General features: G+C 43.5%; 1 protein-coding gene across 1 annotated transcript in view; it reads right to left on the bottom strand.

Annotated features, from left to right (window-relative positions):
• Positions 1–6,228: 6,228 nt before the first annotated feature.
• Positions 6,229–17,235, bottom strand: part of CEMIP (cell migration inducing hyaluronidase 1) — a 52,365-nt gene continuing 41,358 nt past the window's right edge. The window contains exons 20-28 of the mRNA XM_074155492.1: positions 16,562–16,742; positions 14,625–14,840; positions 13,497–13,708; positions 12,840–13,025; positions 11,951–12,155; positions 11,045–11,131; positions 10,564–10,721; positions 7,396–7,496; positions 6,229–6,478 (exon numbers count right to left, since the gene is read on the bottom strand). Of these exons, the coding sequence (XP_074011593.1) occupies positions 6,351–6,478; positions 7,396–7,496; positions 10,564–10,721; positions 11,045–11,131; positions 11,951–12,155; positions 12,840–13,025; positions 13,497–13,708; positions 14,625–14,840; positions 16,562–16,742 (1,474 nt within the window). The 3' untranslated portion in view covers positions 6,229–6,350. The remainder of the gene's footprint in view (positions 6,479–7,395; positions 7,497–10,563; positions 10,722–11,044; positions 11,132–11,950; positions 12,156–12,839; positions 13,026–13,496; positions 13,709–14,624; positions 14,841–16,561; positions 16,743–17,235) is intronic.

The raw sequence follows: 17,235 nt of genomic DNA, 5'->3' as shown, positions 1-17,235 counted from the left end.
ATTTTGAAAAACTAACTAACTTTCATTTAATGTGGAAGCCAGGTATTTTGTTGTGCTCTAACGAGCTGTGTAACCGAACCAGGAAAAGGCAACTTTCCATCTTATCACTCCCCAACCCCTGTTCCCACACAGCATCACCATTTAAGCCACGTTGCTCAAGTCCCAAATAACCCAGTAAGGCCTGAAATATGTTTCAGCCACATTATTAGTTCCATCCATCGTGATAAACCAGGACAGTCTCACTTTCCGGGATGAGAAAATCAACTTTAGATTTGCAGTATGGAAGACCATGCTCAAGAGATACCCAAATGAGGTCATCGTACAAGTTGAATACTGGAGGTGGACTACAGGAAAGCAGAAGTAAAAGCTGAATCAGCTGCATTAATTTCCTGAGGTGCCACTATCAGCTGTCAGACCCTTAGGGTTTAGGTGAGGCATGTGTGCTGTAAGAAACTTTATCCTGTACTACTCATCCAATACTAACATGATAGAAGATGAGACGAGGTTACGGTGGTGCTAGGAATTTCAGCGTGATCTCACATTACATCCTTTGCCAAAGCGAAGAGGTGCTTATTTGTGTGGGGCTTTCCCCAGAAAAATTTCCTGTTGAGTCCTGTCACTGCTTCCTTATTGCAGGCCCCTATCTGTGTCCTGGTGCTTCTCCTGACCACCGAAATGATACCCCAGCTGAGACTCCAATTCAGAAATCACCAATTATTCTATTTGCAAAGTGATGGAGCTCTCCCCTAGGTTTTGTTTTTAAGATTACACAGTGGGTGTACGTGCTGGATGCAGCTCCATGGCCAAGGGATCACCACAGGGAGGAGCTTCCGAAGGTGTGTTTTGTGAAGAGGACACGCAAGAGGAAGGAAGGGTGTAGCTGCAGTGGTTGTTTCTACACATCCCGCCCCCATCCTTTGGTCAGAAAGAAGGTGGTGTGACAAAACAGCCTCTGAGACAAAACATTCTACTGGAATGGTCCTTGGGGGCTGAAAAAGCCAGGACACATCACGGTATCTGGGGGAGGTGAGGGCCTGGTCAGTCCAAAGATCTGAAAGGTTTGTGTAAAAAGCATTTCATCTGGGGAAGGGGACAAGGAGTGTTTCTTGATGTTCAAGATTTGGGAGAATCAAGGCTCTGTGAAGCAAAGGAGGGAGCATCCCTACATCTCAGCTGTGAGCAGAACCGGTGACAGCTCAGCTACTTGCTGCTCAGAGGAGACTAATGTGAGCGTGACACTCAGCTGGGATCATTGCTGTCACGCTGGGATAAGAAGGAGTTTATGTAAGAACCAAAATCTTTGGGTTTTTCTTGGTTTGTGATTCAACCCATATCCTCTTTTTCCATTGTCCAAAGCAGCATCTGAAACACACCAAACCAACACCAAAACTCCTCCCTGAATGCTCTTGCTGCACTTCTGTTTCAAAGGCAGAACCTGCAGCTGGAAGCGCAAGACAAACTTCTAAACTTTTGCCGGAGAACGTGGTAAATCACACCGTTCAACTAAGTTTTGCCAAGTGTTTGCTTTATAAAAAGCAGCATTAAACAGGGCTGAAGCTTTGCTGGCTGGTGGAACGCTTCAAGGCCACCCACGCCCCCTTTCCCTAGTCCGGCCACTTGGCCACTTTGTCCTTGACACCCGTGTCACCCGAGGTTTCCTTTGTGATCGTCTCTTTGGCTGCTGGCAGGGGACAGAGGGACTCGGTGCTGTGTGACCACCCCCCCCCCCCCCGCCCTTTCCCTGCTTCACGGACGCCCGGGGACAAACCCACCCTTCCCGCCCGGGCCTCTGTGTCCTGGGGAGGACACCCTGCAGCGGAGCCGCCGCTCCTGCCACCCGCGGGGACAACCTGCGCCCCACACGCGGCGGCGTCGCGGGGGGAGCGGGTGCGGCGCCACCTGCGGCCACCAGGGGGCGGGCGCGGACGGGCCACGGGCGCTCTGGGGCGGGGAGCGGCGGGGGGCGGGATATTTGATATACGGTATTGTGTTGGTGTTATACTATATTGAATATGGTATTATACTACACTATATTATATTATAATATAGAAATATTTCATATTTGTATAATTTTTATGCTTTTTAACAAGCTTAACTAATTAAGCATATTTTCACACAGAAGATGATATGTTTAATGTGCAGTGTATTTCATATATTCAAGGATAGAATGTATCCGGTCTGTAGTTAAATATATATATACATATAAAAATAAAAATTACGTGGTAATTTTAGAGCTAATGCAATGGGTTGTGTATGGTTAGGTATAGTTTGTTGTTAGGTTAGTTCTAGTGGCTGTATATAATAGATACCTACACACACACACGTTCATTCACACCCACCCCCTTATACAGACAAATACATATATATATCTCCCACACACACACAAATACACCCCCCCATAGACACACCCACCCCTTACAAACACACAAACATAAATATCCATGTATAGACACATCCCTTTTATAGATACAAATACATACATATATGTGAGCACACACACGCACACACCAGCAACACCAGTGCGGTGGCAACCTCTGCCTGTGGGCCATGGTAGAGGGGGGGGTGTAGTGAGGTGGGGGGGGAATCCTTTTCACATCTCCCTTTGACGCCATCATAAAATCAATAATGCGGAGAAGCTGAGACACTCTGGTTGCAACAGCCTGAACAAACCAAGTTGGGTAAAACAGCAGCTATTCCAGCCGCTCATCGCTACAGAGATAGACTGAAGAGACAAGAGACAAAAATAAAATAAGAAATTTGCATTGAATATTTATTTTGATAAACATTGTGTACTCCAAACAACTACGTGTTATTTCAGTTGTAAGCCACAATCTGTTGGAACCAACGTCCCAAGAGCTCTTGTCATCATAAACCAGACAGTCAATGCACTACCACGGTCTGCGGACATAGAGAGCTTTCAAGTGCAAAGCAGATTATCAGAAAAGACATATTGCCGACCTCCTTAACAACTTGGACAATGCTAATCTCCAGTAAAAATGCTTCATATGTCTGCAATTTAGTTGTCTTAGTGCCATTGTAATAAATTAATAGAAAATATATCTTTTTTCATTGGAAAGTCTATAAGAAAATGTACAAACATCTAACTCCGAAAAAGGACCAGCTATTTCGGCGACAGGTAAAACAAGCATTTGAACCGAGGCAAAAAACCCAAACATCCAAACAAACAGACAGACAGACAAACAAAATGCAATCAAAAAAACCCCCACTCTACCAATGGCAACTGCGTAGGCAAACATGGAAACATTTGCAGTAATAAACCTTACAAAGAGGGTAACTGCAGCTTATGCGGGGACTGTTGAAAGGATGTACAACGGACAAGCAGTCAGGTAATTCACTGGTCAAAATGTGCGCGTGTAACTCCTAGAACAGTCAAAGATTAAAAAAGGAATCATATGGCACAAAACTATTGCCAACTGGCGATGGTCCCAGGCTTCCTTCTGTCTCCGGAGCAACAACACGTTGGCTCCGTCCCGAAAAGGTGGATGGGAGCCCTTCACATTTCAGAGGAGCGGCTGCCCCATCACACCCCTGCCATGATCTGGTATCCCCCAGGCGGGGAGGCTGCAGGGATCCCCGACTCCCTGTTCACAGCGTGAGACCCACCCCAGCTCCAAAACAGGCCCCATGTGACAAGCTTTGCACGAGAGAACGAGCCACTTAAAAGTTTTCTTCTCTTAATAAGATTTTTTTCAGGAAAAAATAACAAAAAACAACAAAACCCAACAAACAGCAGAAGGTTTTCCTAGAGCCAAGTCTTGTGATTTCACCCTGAGAATTCCCAAAATTGTAAAATCGGAAGCCACACTTTAGCACAAAGGCAGCATGCTCACAGAAGCTGAACAAACCTGTCTAGGGGATAGACCCATCTGGCATGATCCTCCTGGGCATTCACAGGCTCACCGAGGGCAGGAGAAGGGAAATGACTGGTGGCCCAGAGCAGCAGCGTGCCACAGAGGGCAACCCCTGCCTTGCCAAAGCCAAATCCCAAATCAGGCACATTCTGATCCCAGCTCTCCGGCCCACCATTTGTGAAGTGCTCATGAAAGAAATACTCCTGCTTTGGTCCATCTCTTGGAAGCAAGTGAGTTCCACTAACGCCAGTGCAATGGTATCAACAGAACTGCCTCAGGACAGTGAAGAGCTTCAGAAAACCCAGACTCAAAGGGACCTTTTTTCAGTCTATTTGCTCAACTTCAGGCATCTGGCTCTGTTTTGGCTATCAGAGAACGTCAGATAAACAATGTTTGGTTGAACCACAAGTGAGACCGACTTTTTCAAGGGATAGTTTGTGAAATCCCCAAACCATCATAAGACATCGGGGAAAAAAATCCCACTTTACCTGCCTTTTACAAGTGTTGCCCATTCATTTTGGAAACAGCACAAATGCTGAAAGAGCATTCATTAACAGACTCTTGTTGAGAAGCAAGGGAGGCAAAGCTTGGCTCTTCTTTTTTTTTCCTTTTTTTTTCCTTTTTTTTTTCCTTTTTTTTTTTTCCTTTAAATACGATACACATGACATTCAGCATGTTCAAAACAACTATATAGTAAGACTGAAAAGAACATTTCCAGTTTCAAAACCCAGGAGAGGCTTGAGGGGAATGTAACCTGCAGAACTACCTTAATTTTGCTCATGGTTGCTTTGATTTTCAGAGCAATTGATTTAAACCCGGTTTATAGAGTGCAACATCTGCTCAGCCTTTGGAATGGCACACAAAATTTTTGCTCTTTCATTCTAGCTGCAAGACAGCATTTTGGATACTGTGGAAAAAAGACAACTTAATTACATGAGCTCTAATAAGAGCAAAATGAAATAACCATCAGCAACTAGAATGATTTCTGTAGCAATGGGGGCAGGCAGAGACAAAGTGGGGAAACAAACCCAGATATTGTTGGCAAAACTGACACTGCTTTGAAAAGCTCTTCATCTTGTCTTTTATCCCCTCTTAGATTTCTTCGAATAGCCACAGGCTCTGGGGACACCTTCACGGCATTTTTGAGCAACAGACAGAAATATCACTGAATACTGGAAGTGCTTACAACGTTTTACAAGATAATGTTTCATTTCCCAGCTTCGAGAGATGACCCTACAGGAGTCCTGATTCTGCCTTTATTACCCAGACACCGCTTTGAAGAAGGAGGAAAGGAGGTACACGACATCCAGCTAGGGTATGGGGATTCCCACTCTAATTCTTCAGCTACTTGGTAAGACCTCTGTCCCCTTCCATGCAGATCTTGTGTAACTCTTCCAGGAGGACCAAGATGCTCATGCCCTTAAGACAGGATCAGAAAGCAACACTCAGCGGAGCACTCAGATCCAGCTCCCTCTGACCTCCCTGGAAAGGCAAGGGCCGCTCACCTTATTTGAGGCTGAATAAGGTAAGTCCCAGTATTCCCAGTTAAAAAATGAAAGCCTCGAAGAGGAGATGCTTTACTTGACTGTCTACCATGAACCCTCCAGACTGATCCTGAACATTATTCTACAGAGGGACTTGTGCGGGAAAGGCTGAGAAAAATATATGTGCTAATTGACATTGCTTTCCTTCTAGACTACAGCTGTTTGTTGAAGGAAAACTTCCTATTTGAGGAACCACTATTAAAAAACCTTCACCCATAGGAGAAATGCAGTTTTCTGAGCAAGCAGAAAGATGTGGTTTATCAGTCTCCGCTGGCATCTTTTATCTTCTCCTTCTCTCATCTGCTCCCCAACTACGTGCCGTGGGTTAACATGTACAACACAGATCCCAAACAGCTTGATCAAATATCATAAAAGCTTTAGGATAAATTCTTGTTGTCCAGTTACGTTTCCCAGCATCTGGGAATTCACTCAAATATACTCTTTCTATCTTAGATTTTCAATCAGCCTTTGAATTGGCATTCCACGTGAGCAGCTAGTTACACCATGGGGGAAAAAAAAGCGTTTGGACAACTTAGAGGGCTGGTAAAAACAGTAATCCTCGATGGCCTTCAGACCCAGAACTCCCTCTTCGAGAGGCAGCACATAAGTTAGTCTGTTACAGCGGTGCTGGTAAAACCAGCACCTTGTAAAAGAGGTCAACCCTTGCTTAGTAACACGAGAGTCAACACGGCATCAGTGAGCAAGTCAGCCGGCGAGGAGCTGGTGATCACAGAACATGACGCTGATCACAGAGGAAGGCTTTTCTGGCACATGTGGCCACTCTAGCTACTTACAGTAAGATTTCTTTTTTTGAACAACAACAACAACAAAACACTACACCTCTGGAGCAGGCTGGCAAGGTGCCTGCGGCGAGCAGTCAGTAGTCCGTCCCATGGGGGCAGCGCTGGCAGCCAGAAGGCAGAGCAGTGTGTCCTCATAATTTCATTTTCTTCACCACAGGAATTGGCAGTGCTTGATAGATTTTAGCTGAGTCCTCATTAGTGACCAGCTTCACCCAGACAGGGCGGAAGCTGCCTTTGAAGCCGACAAAAGCCATTTTTTCTGCAAATCAGAGCAAATATATTAGGAGTGTGTCGGGGCCGCACCAGAAAAACACCCAATGGCTGGATGGATGCAGGTGGACAAGAGCACACGTCTGCACACAAACTTTGCCAATTATCCATTCTTCAGGTATTAAAGAAATACTTTCCTAACAAAGCTAAATTAAAATTTTATTTATGTGTTGTATGCTTCCATTAATTAACAACGTGTGATACACAGCAGAGGAGACAGAGAGAAGGAACAACCCTTCCTAGCAGGCAGCTTGAGCTATCTGTTGAAGCTATCATTATTTGCATGGTGCTTATACTCAAATCCCTTTCCTGCTTGGGGAAGGTGGGGGGATGACGAGGGACAGGCCAACAGACAAGACCTACATTAGCGAGTGTAACACACTCAGAAAAGAGGAAAGTGTGCCAAAAGCTCACAGAGCTGATCAGAGCAAGGTGCACAATGGAGCAATATTCTAGTGTAATAGGTGATGCTTTGAAATTGATATGCTTTGTGCCATCAAGTTGGAATTTTGTTTCAAGAGAAAACCAGATAAAAATAAGTTCAGACAAGTAAAAAATCCTGTTTGGGGGCATTTAGTGGGAAAAAAATTCCAATATTCCTACTGCTAGGTTGTCTTTTTATTTAAAATGAATCTGGAAAACCAAGCCCCCCGAATTCTTTACTTCTAAGAACAACTGCCAGAACACTTTTTCCATCTACAGTATTAAACCGAGTGCTGTTATCCAAAGCTGCAGTGGATACAACCTCACTGAATAAATTAACGACCGGTCCCAGGACATCTGAGCACATGCTGATAGAAACAAGCAAGGCAAAGTTTAGAAGAAGGAAAAAAGGTCCCTTTACTGCAGCCATGGGAGGAAAATAGATCAAAGGGGCTTTGAATTGCATTTTTAAAAAGTGGTTACCTTTTAACCTAAAACCCTCTTCTGCTCCGAGTTTCTCCAGAACTTTAGTCCATGGTCCTCTTGAAATGAGTCTTCCTTTAGATGTCATCAGTACTATGGAGCTGAAGGAAACAAAGCCGTTTATAAACAGATGAAGACTCAGAACATGTTCCTCACTTGTCTGTCTTGAGCAGTGGTAACTCCCGCCCGTGTGACTCAAAGACACCCATGAACTACAGTGCTTTCTGCTTTAATGGCTTTTGTCAATGCTTTCCAACAGCTTAGTCATATATTCACTTTTCCAGTCATGTAAAACCCACTAGGAAACTGACAAGTCACTTTTTTTTTTTTTAAACACTGTTTTCTAGAATGATTTAAATGTTTCCAACCAGCAGTTCCATCCTGCTTTTCTCAGAATGAAACATGCTCTCCCTGGGATGCTCTGAGCAAGTCTCAAATAATTTACTGTTCTTACATCATTAGCAGGACAAAGCCTGAAGCAATTCACTTCCTTGAGATCTTTGCTGGCCTGATGCTTTTCATTTTCATTGTGCACTTAAACACTGCATTTTACACTTTAAAAAGTGTATTACTGTTGCTGTTATTATTGTTATTATTAATAATAATAATTATTATTATTACCACCTTACTTGCATGTACTGTATTTCATCTCAAAATTCTCAGGGTCTTCCACAAATGGCAATTGATAAACAAAAGAGATTAGGTAAATGCATTAAGCTTATACAAATCCGTAAATGCTTGGGTAAAAGTTGGTAACTGCCTCAGCTTAAGTCTAAAAGACTAGAATAAAAACCCAAATTAAACATGAGGGGATAATCTTATAGTGAAAATTGTCGATAGAGAAGCACGTTAACCTCCTTACTTCCTCACAGATGCACAAACACCTCCAATGGTTATCTCAAAGCATATGGAAGACAAGCTCTGCTCCAGTGAGTTCAGGGGAAGTCTTGTTATTAAGCTCAGTGGGGCTGGGATATCACTCTTGTTCAGCTCCTAATTAAAGCTGCATCACAGAGTAATTGAGCAAACAGATGAAATTATTTCATTCCACCTTGCAGGGTTTCCATGAATGAAACTTCCCTGACTCGAAGGGCATTTGCTGTCTTGCAGAATGAGAGCCTTGCTGGGCTGGCTTCCCTGCAGCACGGTGGACACAAGTCGCCAAAATTAATTAGGCAACAGCTCCTGCAGAGCTCCAGCCCTGAGCTACTGAGTGCAGCGCCCACATCTTAACACCTCAGCTGGAACTGGAACTGTTCAGGGGAAAATAGCAACGGGTGGTGGCAGAGGAACAAGAGAAACAAAAGAGTTGAAGAGTCATCAGGACTTTTCCTAGAATAAACCTGAGGTGTTAAAACTCTCGGGTGCTTACGAGAGTGGATTGAGCTGGCAGGCTGGGTTTGAGTACTCTGGAAATGCTGAATCACCTCTTTTTTCTTCCTTCAGTTCACTAAAATCATTACTTTCTATTAGGCCTTATCTGCTATGGAAGTTTAAAATAAATTCACCAGATGTTTTGTTTTCTTATCCCTGGGAAACTCATCAGAAAACTGGATTTATTAAAAGAAAAAGGAATTTGGCCTGCAGAGAGTTGCTGAAATGAACAAAGAGGTTTGCCCTTGCTAGGAACACCTCTTCTTGTATCCCCAAATCCACAAACCTAAACGTTGTCCTAGCAGTCCCTTCACGAGAGGCTGGGGGAGGCTGAGGGGGGCCTCTTCCCCTCCCTTAGCACCATCTCTCTGTACAGTCCGTGCTCTGCATCGCTTCGGGAGAAGGGACAAGAAGCTGCTGGCTGTGCAGTCCCACCATCTGCATGGTGTCACCTGACTCTGAACAACACTTTCATCCAGTAAATGGACGAAAGATGTCTCATGACTGTAACTGAAGCTCTTGCCTTATCAGATTGGAAAAACTTGCAAGGGATGGGCTGGGAAAACTTTTGGTGAATGAAAGACAATAATTTGGGGGTTCAATCCTTGCCAAGGCACATCTGAGCAAGACCTGCCAAGGTGCTGACCATGTTCGGTCAACTTCCAGTCTTAATGCTAATTCTAATCCGGTCCCAATACTAATCCAAAGAAGACAATGAGGCTCAGAAAGACTTAAGTACACCTACAAGTCTAATTACGATTCAATCCTCTAAGGTAAGAAAGAATCCAGGAGCCGGATTTAGCCAAGATTGAAATTGGATTTTTTTCAAAGGAGGATGGGGGCGTGTCTGAAAAGTTCTCTTACTTTATTTTATTTTATGAAAGAAAAGTGAGCAACTACCATGCTTCTCTGCAGTAACTACTTGATGTATATTTTGCAACCTTCAGAACTATTTAAGACAGCAGAAATACATCTGTATGAACTTGCATGGCACCTGCTGACACTTCCCCCAAGTCTCTAGAACAAATGCCAGAACAATATCCTGTTGATCTGCCCACAGTTATTTTGAATGATTCATCAACAAAGCAATCGTATTTGCATGCAATGTTACATACCAGATTTCAAATCAAAACAGACTTAATAACAATGAAATATATTCATTTCCCAATAGCACTCCACAAACTAATATGAGAACAACCCCTTTGGTTAAAGGGTTTCTGATGCTGTTCCCAGTCCTACTCCAGCAGATGAACCCAGTGCCCTCCAGGATACAGGAACACGTGTTGGCTACTTACCACCCGCTTGCAAAACTCTGCTTTTCTGGCTGCCCATACTTAAAAAATAAAAGCAACCAGTCCTTAGGCCTGGGCAGGGAACATGTGCAGAGAGGAACGTATTTTATTAGTGGAATTTTCTGCTATTTGAGAGAGTATGCAGGCAATAGAAAAATGTAAACTGGGCACATCTGGACCAATAAATGCTGAGAGTTTATTTGTGAATTTAAGTCTGCAGTTTGTCTGTAACCCACGACGTAAATGTAGATCTGCAGTTTATTAACCAAATGTAGCTCTGCAGTTTATCTGAGGCTCCATCAGTTCCTAAATCACAGTCTACGTCCTCCTGCTGCCTGCACATCCCGCTCACGTTTGGAGTCTATGGGAGTTGGGGGGTACAAAAGCACACTGTTAGCCGGGTCCGTCTGGCCCATGTTGGGTGACAAAAACCAGGAAAAAGATGAGTGTTGTACAACGTTCTTATACATTGCACTTTAGTAACACCAGATTATTTACTCACTGATCTTTGATGTTGTGGACATAATTTTCTATCTGTGCTGGGATTCCTTGTAGAATTGAGTTTTTGAATGTTACTCGATCAACAACTTTTCCATGATGTCCATCAATCACAACCAGCTGGATGCCCTCATCAGTGAGGAAGAACCTGACACTGTCAACCTGCGTGGGGGGAAAAACATTCTTTATCTATCACAGTTACACAACTGCAACCAACCACCTGTAAGCACTGGTAGCATTAAATCACAAGACTGCTCTTTCTATCGAAGGGCAGAATTCCAGATCTCTGAGGTCAAGATGTCCTGCATTTTTGCTAATATGGGAAAGTTACAGCTTTTTTTTTTTTTTTTTTTTTTAACAAAATGCAAAGCAAAAGTGACCTGAATCTAACTATCTACGGTAACTTCAGAAGCAAGTTTTCCACAAAAAGGAATCAAGTGTCCTAGAATTTTGCCCCATAAAGTTGACTGAGAGGACCTGCTCACCTCAATGTATGCAAAGTCATCCTTTAGGTGGAAGTACTGTTTCTTATAAGTTTCTATTTTCACTTCTAGTAGGTGGTCCTTAGTCTTCTGTTTCCAAAAAAAAAAAAAAAAAAAAGTTTTTGTAGTGAGGATGTCCATTACCTGAATGCTGCATTTCCAGAAAGCATTTTAAACCTTGAAATTCAATCAACAAGAAAGCTACATAATAAGTACTGACTTGCCAAGTTACATTGCTAATGAGACCGGGGCACAATGGTAACCTCTCTGCTCATCCTGTCAGCATTTAAATTATTCCACCAAACGGCAGAGCATAAGTGACTCTCACTTTGCAGAGTTGACACACAATTCTCTGAGGCTTTGCTGTGCATTCCTGTTTCAAGGGTGATGAGTGAAAAACCCCAAAAAACAGATAAATACCCCCCTTCCTCCCCCATAACCACACTGAATTGGATATAGGAGACAGTGTTGTATGAGACCCTTCATATGAATGAGACACTCAGCTATGCAGTCCCTTCTCTGACACTGCTGTTCTTATAGTCTGCAGGAGCTGGAGGCCAGGCAAGAAACCTTCTGTCTCTCCAGAATCTCACTCCCTGGGCCAACCTGTCTCCCAGCTCATCACTTTTCACCCTGTGATTTGAAACACAGAACTTCACAACCGAGCCCCAAAAGACTAAGTATCCAACTTCAAATCAAGTCCTGGGTGGCTCTGTCCTTCCAGGACCTGTGCTCTCTACACGTGCAAGAATCTGTTTCATAACGTTTTCCATACCTGAACTGTTCCAGAAAATCAGGCGCAGGATATACTGAACCTGGTACAAAGTCTTTCTATGTCTATGGGCACAGTATGTGCCAGAACTACAGATTTACACCGGCAATAATTCTGTGATAAGAAAACTACTTTACCAGTTGTGCACTAGAAAGCTTCTTGGGCATTGGCACCTCTACTATTGGAGTCTCAATGTATTTGGGATAGGCCATGGCTTCACAGTCACTGACACCAGCCATCTTGGGGATCACAGCTTTGATCCTTATTCGTTCACAGCCTTTCACAGAGCAGAAAGCAAATTTCTCCTTCTCATTTTGAGCTTTGAGTTTCAGAAACAGCAGCCTGCAGGGAGGGGAGGAGAAGAATGAACAGCATCCTTGAGACTTCTGTGCAAAAAATGACTAACTCCCAGTTTTGGTGTACTCCTTCCTAATGCTTTGCAATTATGTGCGTTGCAAACCCTCAGTGCCGATGTCTGCCTTTTAGAGTGCTCAACGTACCACATGCAAATAAAAGGGGACACACATCTCAGAAATGGTTTGGGGAGGTCAAGGAACTTAAGACAGAGAAATTAGATGACATCTGAACTCCCTTTGAGCTCTATTTTATAATGATACATTTGTGTCTCTCTTTCTCTCCCATTATTTTAATTCTTTAAAAGAAGATAACAGGCTTTATATGCTTAGTTCCCGTGCGTCCCTGTCATGGTGTTTACAAGTGGTTGCTGTTCAAAACAAAAAGGGTTGGGTGTGTCTCCAGTTCAGTTTCATGGTCTGCACTTTGCTTTTTTCTTTTTTTCTAGTTTATATTCACTTGGCAAAGCATTTCCCAGAGTAACTGGCAGAGCAGCAGAGGCTGTGAACGACTGGTAGCTGTGGGAGTCCCAGGAAAATTAAACGCTGGTCACACTCCCAGAACGACTTTCTGGTTTTGTTGTGATCCCTGCTAATGGCATTAGCCAAACGCCTCATGATTCCAGCAGCTTTCTCAAAACAGTGTCCAAATAGGCAAGACCAGTTTCCTTACCCAGTGTCCTCATCCCAGTAGTAGTATCCTTTGCTAGGATATCTGTGCTCCAGTTTCTCCATCTGAGAGGTTCTATAGAAGGTTCCAGTTTTGTACGTTTTCTTCAAGAGACGATTGTGGATGTCTGAGAGAATGGAAAATGTTGTCCCTTTAGGATAGCAAAATCCTACTTGGATCCAGTCGTTCCTAAAAATAGCAAAGACCCACATTATAACAAGTCAACACATGACTATTATTTTCCTGGGCATGCTAGAAGCCAAACTAAATAATTCACTCTGAAATGTAACTTAATTTTTTCCTGGCCAGTTAAAATTTTAATGGTGTGGGATGAATAAATGCAACGTAAATTAGACATAACAACCATGGGTTAGTCAAGCAATGTGGGTCAGATCTGCTCCTGACTTCTACACCTGTGACTTCCATGCACCAGGAATGAATTAGCTCTAGGCTTCTAAAAATGAACCACGTTATCTTGCAGGGCTTCCCAGGAGAGGAAACAGGAATCTCAGAGGTCAAATGGAAAGACGGTGAACTCAATGGACTTCCTGGAACAAACATGTTCATTCTGGAAGAGCTCATAAGTTGATGACCTCATCCATTAAAAATGTGCAGGGCTGTTATTGGGCTGGAATGTTGGAATTTGGTCGGATCACTCACTTGTTGAAGTTGATGAGCCATATGGCCAGCTCTTCAGGGGCTGTCTTGTCCCAATGGATGGTGTAGCCTTTCCTCAGAGTTATGACTGGCTGATACTGCTGGTAATGAGTGCTCTTGCTTAACGCCCCTTCCAAGTAGAGTGGGTGATTGTGGTAGTCATTTTTTATTATTTTCATTTTCAGGTTGGCTGGCTTGTAGGCTTGGATGTACATCTAGATAAAAAAAAAGATCACCAAGGGTTTAATGAACGACAGTAAAAAACATTAAAGGCACAGCTACTCAATAGACGTGAACTGGTGCCAGGCCTGTGATACCAGCAGTGACCTGTTCGCCGTACACTTATGTTCAATTTCTTAGGCTTCCTTTTCAACAAAGTAAACTGTTCTCAGAAAAAAAGACGGATCATTTCCTTATTGGTTGAGTTCAAGACTATGTGTCAGTCAAGGCTTCAAAGAGGCCTGAATGAGGGTATTTCACAGTGTTAGTGGCAACCCTCAGCAGTGGGACAGTATCTACCTCAGACATCTGACTCCTCCTGAACAAGGACCCTTCTGTCTAGATTTCAGAAGCAGGAAAACCAGCTCAGTGGTTACAAATTGGCTTTAGTAGCACTACACGGAGAAAAACAACAGTTGCAACACCTAAAACAAAAACAGGCGATACTCATCAGAGGAAAGTGAGGGCTCTCTGAAGGTGGCAACACTCTGAGCTCGTGTGGTAGGAAGAATGGTCTGGTGGTTACACAACAGGATGAAAGATCATGAGAGCTGAAGTCTAATTTTGACTCCTCAGCACATTTCCCATAACACTGTGGGCAACACTTCCTTCCATAAATCAAGGAAAAATACCTAGCCGACAGCCCATAGATTTATGAATATTAATCTGTTAATGCTCGTGGAACTCTTAGGGGACTTCAGGCAGAAGTTGTTAGAGCTGTTAACAGTCAAGGCCAAAGTATCTGAAAATGTACCACAGTATCCTCATGTTCAAAACCACCTGCGCAGACACGCAGATAAATAAACCCTGAGCACTCTGAAGAAAGTCCATTTCTAAAGGTCAAGCTTTACAGTGCCAAGAAATTTAAAATAAAATAAAGCGATAATGATACCGCAAGATTAGCAGCTCTACCTGTGCAAAGTGTCCGCTGCAGACGGAACCTCTCCAGTCAGGCACATCGATGCAGTCAGGGTGCTTGATTAACCAGTTATCTTCTTTTATCAGGTATGAGCCTGGATATTCTGACACAGAACCATCTACATCATGAAAAACCGATGTCTTATCGCCGTCCATATCCAGATCATTGAACCAGGGTCCAGGTTCTCCAAAAAAGACCCTTGAGGTAATCTAAACAAAACAGTGAAATACATTTACATGTCCAGAAAGGAATTAATCACTCAGAGTACGGAGTGGCTACAGTCACTAGAGTGGCTCAAAGGACCCATTTTCTGACTTTATTTGGCATTGGAAAGTAGCTTGGACAATAAATAGTTCGGGTTTGTGGGTCAGTTTGTGCATGAAGAAATCTGTGTATGCATCAACAGCACCATTCTTTACATGGGCACAGATTTTGGCTGCTCAGCTTGAGACATGGTAGGCTTGATGTTCAATGGCTCTGAGGCCCCATGACTCCAGATGATTCTGGGGTTGCAGGTCCTCTGAGATAACAGTTATGTGGCAATAAAGCTATGAGCTTCTGAAACTGACCATCCAAAGATGAAAGCACCAAAATAATTTTCAACTGAGCCGGTCTTGTTAGCTGGCAGGAACATCACTGCCACTCGGTACAGCCATATCAGGATTGTCTCTGCCTGCACACTCCCTCTTTGTTAAGCCTGAAGTCAGGGTAGGGCTGGGTCACACACTGAAAAGGTGTGTTTGATTTGTCAGACAGAGCAGACACAGATTTCCCTGCTGACCATGGGGGAAAGGCTAAAACAACCAGAATTTCAGCCTCAGCTGTGAGAAGGTCTGTTTTAAAATTCTGGAGGAAGGTTCAGGAGACGGGGCAATTTCACTAGAGCCACCTCACTCGTTGTCTGCTAATATATTTTTAAGGTTCCAAAGCCACATAAAGTCACGCTGGTGCTGGGAACAATCAGGGACCTCCCCTGGGAAATGACTGCTCGGGCAACTTCAGACTGATATTTTTATCCAGAATAAATAAATGTCATGTCACCAGCCTGCCTGGTGCAATACGAGAGAGTGACCGACTAACACTCTTAGGGGAATTTTGCCTTTCTCATCCCATTTGGCACAAGGATTGCTAGTCAGCATTTTTCCTGACATGCAAGCAAGTCTGCTAATTTTTTGAAAGTTAAGCAACTCAAACCATTTCATTCCCAACCACTTTATTTATTTATTTGTTTGTAATGTTTGGCAGTTGGATTGAACAGCTGCTAGAGGTGAACCTCAGCAAACCAGTTAGCACATATGTGTGCAAGCAAATACAAAAATAACTCAAAAGCACAGACCCCAGGACAGGTTCAGACCAGCACCCAGAAGTTCATACTGTAATTCAAAGCTTGGCAGACCCTTTTTGGCTGGGCTCTGCTCTCATTTATGTCTGCAGAACTGGAGCCCATGGAATTACCCTGGTGTGCAGGGCTGCAGAATTACCCTGCATCGGCTCAGTTTCACTGGCTGTTTCCCAAAATCAGTATTTTCTGCTTCTAGGTAAGTTAGACCTTCCACAACAGACTTCCCTCTGTTGTTTCTTTAATATTATACTACTGTTGAAAATAAGGGGCCAGATACTTCTCCCTATTTCAACGGTTTCTGAGACACACGGAAGTGGAAATGATTTCCACTTGAATGTCACTATTTTTTTGAAACTGGTGCCTGCTTCTGGTTTGCTGCAAACCTGTCAGAGAATTAGACTTTCTTGTTATTTCTCTCATCCAATTTTCCCTTTCTTAGCTGCTACCCTCCTTGTTAAACTTCTGGCAAAGACACTGGGCAACCTCCTGAAGATCTCGTGTTTTCTTCTAAAAGCTGCTACACCTTTTTTACCCACAACCCCATTTCCCAGCCAACTGGAAAAGGCCTTTCTGAGAAGAATAACTCACAGGAACGTCTTCAAAATGAATGTCGGTGACATTGTTGTTGGGGCAGCTCTGCCAGGCGTTGTTGAGCCGGAAGGCCAGGGCACTCGTGTGCCGGCCGTCCAGGGCAGCGAATTTGCGGAAGGTGCAGTTCTGGACGTTGATCGGTCCATCGTAGAACTGAATCCCTCGAATGGGAAAATCCCTAAAACACATTTGGAGGAAACAGAGAGACTTGGTCATGACACATTAGCATGAGGATGAGAATGTATTCTAGACATGTATAGTCCCGCAGCACTTGTTTCTCAGCTGCTTCCATTTTTCACAGCCCTTAAGATGACTCCTGAGCTCATGTTTTGGAAGAGAAGGGATTTCCCTCCTTTTTAGGTCTGTGAAGTCCTCTTATCCTTGCAAGTTCAGCTCAAGTTCTTTCGTGTCTGAACAGATCATCTTTATTTCGTCTGTGCTCCTCAAGGGAAGGAACTTACAGCAATGCCAAAGCATTGAGCTAAAACTGAATAAATCCATGTTTGCCATCAGAAACGAGTTCTGCAGCAGCAAAACCTGAAACTCATCAGAACTGTGCAGATTCCTTGGGCCGAGTAATGGCAGGGCTAAAAGAAGTCCCACCACATCTTTCAAAGGAACTTGGAAATAAACAGTGCAACGCAACTGCAATAAAAAATGGATTTGAAAAC

Source organism: Numenius arquata, chromosome 11 (assembly GCF_964106895.1).
Source record: "Numenius arquata chromosome 11, bNumArq3.hap1.1, whole genome shotgun sequence".
NCBI classification, from domain to species: domain Eukaryota; kingdom Metazoa; phylum Chordata; class Aves; order Charadriiformes; family Scolopacidae; genus Numenius; species Numenius arquata.
The sequence above is the reverse complement of the archived record's forward strand: the minus strand, read 5'-3'. Positions and strand labels throughout refer to the sequence as shown.